The following is a 5,542-nucleotide window of genomic DNA, read 5'->3' on the forward strand; positions in this document are numbered from 1 at the left end:
CCTACCAATGCACATAAGAAATTGGTATTAACCGTGGCCTGATTAAAAAGAGAAACCTGTTTAAGGAATATCACATTTTACTAAAGTTCCCAGGGCATGCCAGGGTCATGAATGCATAGTTCTTATCTGAAACCCTCAGAGAAAGCATGGCAACCTCCAGATTCTAATCATCTCTAGTGCAGTGTCTGGCCCCTTATCAAGAAATCTAGAGGAGACTGTTCTAACGACATGTATGTGAACATTGGTCTGATGAGAACTGTAGGAATTCTGAGTGGATTAATCACATCATTAAATTCTGGTCTCTACCTGGATTTGGGCAGTTCTCCATCATCCTTCCTCCATCGTACTGTAGGCACAGGGTCACCTCGGGCCTCACATTTAAATTCCGCACTGTCATCCACAGTTACTGCCAAGTTACTAGGTCTCTTCACAAATGATGGTCTCTCTAAAATTAGAAAAAGTCATCTCAAGAAAAAATAGATGAGCACACTGAAAATTTTTTCGTATGTTCAGCCAGAATAGATTTATAATTTAAAACACTATTTCACATAGTTCCCTACTTTTGGAAGCTCCTCCCTAGGTTTAATGTTTTCTCCTAGTTTTCCTCATGTCTTGGCTACTTTGTCTCAGGCTGCTTTATTGATTCCTTCTCTCCTCTTCCCACTCCCCAAAATGTTGGTTCACCTTCGAGAAAGGTCATTTCTTCCTCTCTTGTATAAAGATACTAAATAATAATAAAGTATAAGCTTTATAGTGAGCAAATAAGATAAAACTGTACTTACCTAAAACAGTTAGTTCTGCTACTTCACTCTCACGTTCTCCAACCATGTTGGTACCAACACAAACATATTTTCCAGCATCACTTTTGCGAGTGTAAGTAATCATGAGCTTTCCTCCTCGTATCTTAAAAAAAAGTTTCACATGCACATTATTAAAATTGCTTCAGCTATGTTTATATGATAGAGGTCTTTGTAAGTGAAGTCTACTTTCTAAGCATATAAACAAAGCATAATTATATCAAAAAGCTGATGTGTAGTACTTGCTATATTTAGAGGTAGTGACTTTAAACATAATTTATTCCAAAGGTACAATATAAAAGAGGCAAAACATTTCTACTTACCTATATTTCTTGTAAAGTTATTATATTCTATATAACTAGAAATTTGTGTTTCCAAACCAGCCAAGTTATTTCATAATATTTAGTTAAATGAAAACAAACAAACAAAAATTACATGAATAGTTTGGTTAGCAAGTACAAGAAAGAAAAATGAAATTTTAATACCATATGACTATAATTAATATGTAAATACATATTAGCTATAAATGATTTCAAGAATGCATATTCTAGTATTATAAGATGTGGAAATAAAAATGTCTCTAATTACTTAATTTGCGAGAGTTGTTTTAAAGAACTACATCTTAATTACCAGAACATTGCAAAACTTGACATGTCCCCAAAAATATAGGTGCTGCTGCTGCCCAGTTTCTTGGGGACTTTGGAGGTGGAGCCTGACTGGATCCCAGTAAATAATCTGGAAAGCCATTCTGGTACACTCTTGACCGTTTAATTATTTGAAGAAGAATCAATTACAAACATAAGCAGACTCTCAGTACAATACGTAGGCTGAAGCTAACCATGAATTAAGACTGGGATGTGGAAACTGAACTATCTTTACTTAATTTAATATGTGTTTGGTGGGGAGCTAAGTTCAATTACACATAAATATCTGTAATGCTCTGAACCTTAGAAAGATTCTCTCAGGGAGAACTTCCAGGATGTTTATTCATGGAGGTTTTGACCTCACAGTTATTTTGCACTGTGCATCAATTAAATTTTAAAAAATGGGGGGAAGGGGTAGGAAAGAAGGAAGGGAGGGAACCATTCAAACAGAGTTGTTTTTCATCATACACTAGAAGTTTATTGAAACTACTACTTTCTAAAGGGGGGGCCATACTCTTTTGTAATGCCTAAATTGCTTTATTTTAATCCAGACACCTGAACTAAAGCTAGATACTTTGACCAAGTCTTTATGTATTTGAACAAACCAAATATTAGAAGAGCAGCTTTTTTGAGATATTACAAATTCTATGTTTATTAAAGTTTTAATTACTGATCAAAATGTGAAACTAAACAACAAAATTGTTCTAGTCAAATCCAGAACCAGAATACAAAAGATGAAATTCCTGCAACTGAAAATTATTAGAAGAGCAGTTTTAATTTCTGTGGCTTTAGAACTTGATAGTGTTTTACTTAGAAAATGATCATAATTTACTAGGTACCACAATAGAAACCATCCAGGGACTTTTCTCCGCATTGCTCATGACTCTTTCTCTCAGACTGAGAGTTATGCCTGCAAACAGTAGTCACTCAAAAAATTTTTGTGTAATGAAAACTGCTTTTCTAAACAAAATCTAGCCTGTTATCCAATTAAGTATTCCTATAAAGGTTTATAGCAGTTACAAAATATATTAATAATAGTTTTATATACTAATCTAAATTTTCAAACAGAATCATACAAAAAAAGTCACATGAAAATATATGTTCCAAAAGTTAAATATCAATACACTGTGAGCATTCTCTCTCTCTCTCCCTCTCTCTCTCTCTCTCCCTCCCTCCTTCTCTCTCTCTCTGTCTCTTTGTCTCTCTCTCTCTCTCTCTCTCTCTCTCTCTCTCTCTCTCTCACACACACACACACACACACACACACACACACACACACAGATATAGATATAGATAAAGTAGAATCATGTGATACATGCTATTCTGGAAGCTAAATTTTCAACTCAATAATATATTTAGAATATTTTTACATTTTAAATATTGAAGACATTGCAGATCCTCAGCATCAAGTTCAATGACTACATAGTATTCTATTATAAAATATGGATTAACCATATCTTAACCAAACTATTTACTTATCGATAGATGTTTAAAGTATTTTATTTTTCCCTCTTAGAAACAGCACTAAAATCTGTATCCTTTTGCATATATCTCTTCTCACATGTGCAATTATCTCCTTAGAAAGGCTCAAAGTGGGATTCTTAAATGTATATACAATCTTAAGACTATTGGTTCATAATGCTAACTATTTTATGTTTTTTAAGGTTGCTTATGTGAGAATATGTCATTTAAATTTTGGTCTTTAGCATAACCCTTCCGTAAAAGTATGAGAGGAAACTGTTATAACTTCATTTTTCACTTACAAGACTAGCATCTCTCACATACCTCTGCTATACCCATGATCACAATATGTTTTAATTATGCTTTTAATTGTCAGCTTTCCTCCCTAGCTATGAACTCTGATGCAGAGAAGTACATCAAATTCCTCTTTATAGCCCCAGGATCTGTCAAAATGACTAGTAAATAATAAAATGTTTGTGGAAGAAAGGTGACTTGCCCAATGTCATGCAGCACGTTGGAACATTTTAGGCAAAATAAGGGTTTTGGCTATATGAGATGCACAAATGACAAGAAATACACAGCCAGAGCTCTGTTATCACAATTGCTGTTTAATAAACTTGAGCTCTTGAGGTTCAGAAAACGAGTCTCATAATAATCAAGATCTTCTAAGAATATCTGTTATAACCTTTAACCATGTACTTATTTTGAAACACTCACATAAACATTTCCAAAATGTTAGGGAAACAAAATCATTCCAGCAGGAAGGAAGGTGACAAATTCTGTTCCTGATACAGAAAGTAAATGATCTGTGCTGTGGTTCTATACATTTCTTTTTCAGTTCTTTAACTTTGGACATAATGTTGAGTCTCCTTCTATGCCTCTGAATCTAACTTTAAATGTTCTTGCATATTTAGGCGGTCAGTTCATTTCTGACTGGATTGTACATTAATAAATAATAGTTATAGCAAAATAAGAGAAATTAAACAAATGTTTTTATTTTTTTTTTGTTCTAAAAGCTAAGTCAATGAGTTATGTCTACAGTAAAATAAGGCTTTAGGAATAATTTTAAAAGATACTCAAATAAGTAGAAAAATGAGAGTCAAACAATAATAAAATAAAAATAATTTTCAACAGTACAGATTTCTTTTTATGGTTTCAGTATAACATAAAACTAATTTACTTTTACAAATCTTAAATACTTGGGAAAGTTGAGTTTTAAATGAACTTGCTTGTGCGCATGTGGAGCACCAATTAACATTATATATTACAGCTCAGTGCTATTATATTTTGAAAGAATCTGTGTAAATGGAGGAGGGGAATTTAGTTAACAAGAGTTATGAGGAGACTGTCAGGAGATTCTCAAACATGGAAAAATTCCAATATTTAGATGAATGGGAGGAAACAATAACTGAGGTGAACCAGAAATTCAAGAAAGCTCTAAAGTCTTAAAGAGTATGTTGTGCACACCCTATTACTATAGCCCCAACTGTGTATTATACTTGGCTTAATCTTGGAAACATTTTCTAACTCAATCTACCAGGATACTTATACTATGTGAACACAAAACTAAGTTTTGGTTCTAATTATAAATAGAAGAATCATTATTGCCTAGTAAAAAATTATTTTACAAACTTTCTTGCTAAATCGTATCTATTGTTCAAATTAAAAGCAACTCACCAGACATTTTAAAAAATATTTTATCTGTAGTTTATAAGTAAACAAACTGTAAGAGTATAGACCAGTATGGCAAATTTTTTTCTGCAAGAATTTGTTTTTAATGCATCAATTATTTTGAGTTTTTTTTCATTAGTACCATAATGTGACTAAAAGCATACATTTATCATGGCTGTTCATTTATATATAATTTCTGTATCGATAAAAAAACAATTAATATGACTATTGAGGCCTGAAAAAAAAAATATTAAATTTAGAAAACATTTTGAGAAAAATGCATTTTTTTTCTTGTAACAATAGCATATATATTAATCATTCATGGTTAAATGAAGTCAACTAAATGGCACCTTTGTTTTTCCATTCAAGGTATTCTTTACCAACATGATTAAGGTTGGAACCAAAATCAAAATCAAAATATACTAAAAGTTTCTTTGTTTTTAATTTCTAAATCCCAGATAATCTTTTAAATTGATCAAAAGTAGATGCATCCACATAAGAAAGCAAAATCAGCATGGGTCCTGGAGCCAGACTGCCTCTTAGTATCTATATGTGACTTCAGGCAAGGTACTAACTTCTCTGTACCTCTGTTTTTCATCTCTAAAATGGGAATATTATTTATACACATCTCCAAGGATGTTATGAGAATTATATGAAATAAATAATATAAAGCACTTAGAAAAATGCCTGTCTATAATTTATTATTATTATTAATTATTATTATTATTGGCAACATTGGTTAAAGAAATCCAGTGTTTCGGGTGTACAATCTAACAATAAGGCACATATATATTGCATTGTGTGTTCCCTTCCCATAGTTAGATTTCTTTCTGTAACCACATATTTGACCCCTTTTACCCCATCTACCCTCTTCCCCTCTCCCTCTTTACCCTCTAGTCACAAATCTTAACTGGCTTTTCTACTCTGAATGTCTCAAGAGCACAATCGAGATGTTCACAGGTCTGTGTT

At 32.4% G+C, this 5,542-nt stretch overlaps 1 protein-coding gene across 4 annotated transcripts in view; it reads right to left on the reverse strand.

Moving 5' to 3' along the window:
• ROBO1 (roundabout guidance receptor 1) overlaps positions 1-5,542 on the reverse strand; it is a 385,827-nt gene that overhangs the window by 109,369 nt on the left and 270,916 nt on the right. For all 4 annotated transcript variants that reach the window (XM_006926234.3, XM_015600202.2, XM_015600203.1 and 1 more), the window contains exons 4-5: positions 783-903; positions 307-445 (exon numbers count right to left, since the gene is read on the reverse strand). In XM_006926234.3, coding sequence (XP_006926296.2) covers positions 307-445; positions 783-903 — 260 coding nt within the window. The remainder of the gene's footprint in view (positions 1-306; positions 446-782; positions 904-5,542) is intronic.

Source organism: Pteropus alecto, unplaced genomic scaffold (genome assembly GCF_000325575.1).
Source record: "Pteropus alecto unplaced genomic scaffold, ASM32557v1 scaffold239, whole genome shotgun sequence".
Classification (NCBI taxonomy): Eukaryota; Metazoa; Chordata; class Mammalia; order Chiroptera; family Pteropodidae; genus Pteropus; species Pteropus alecto.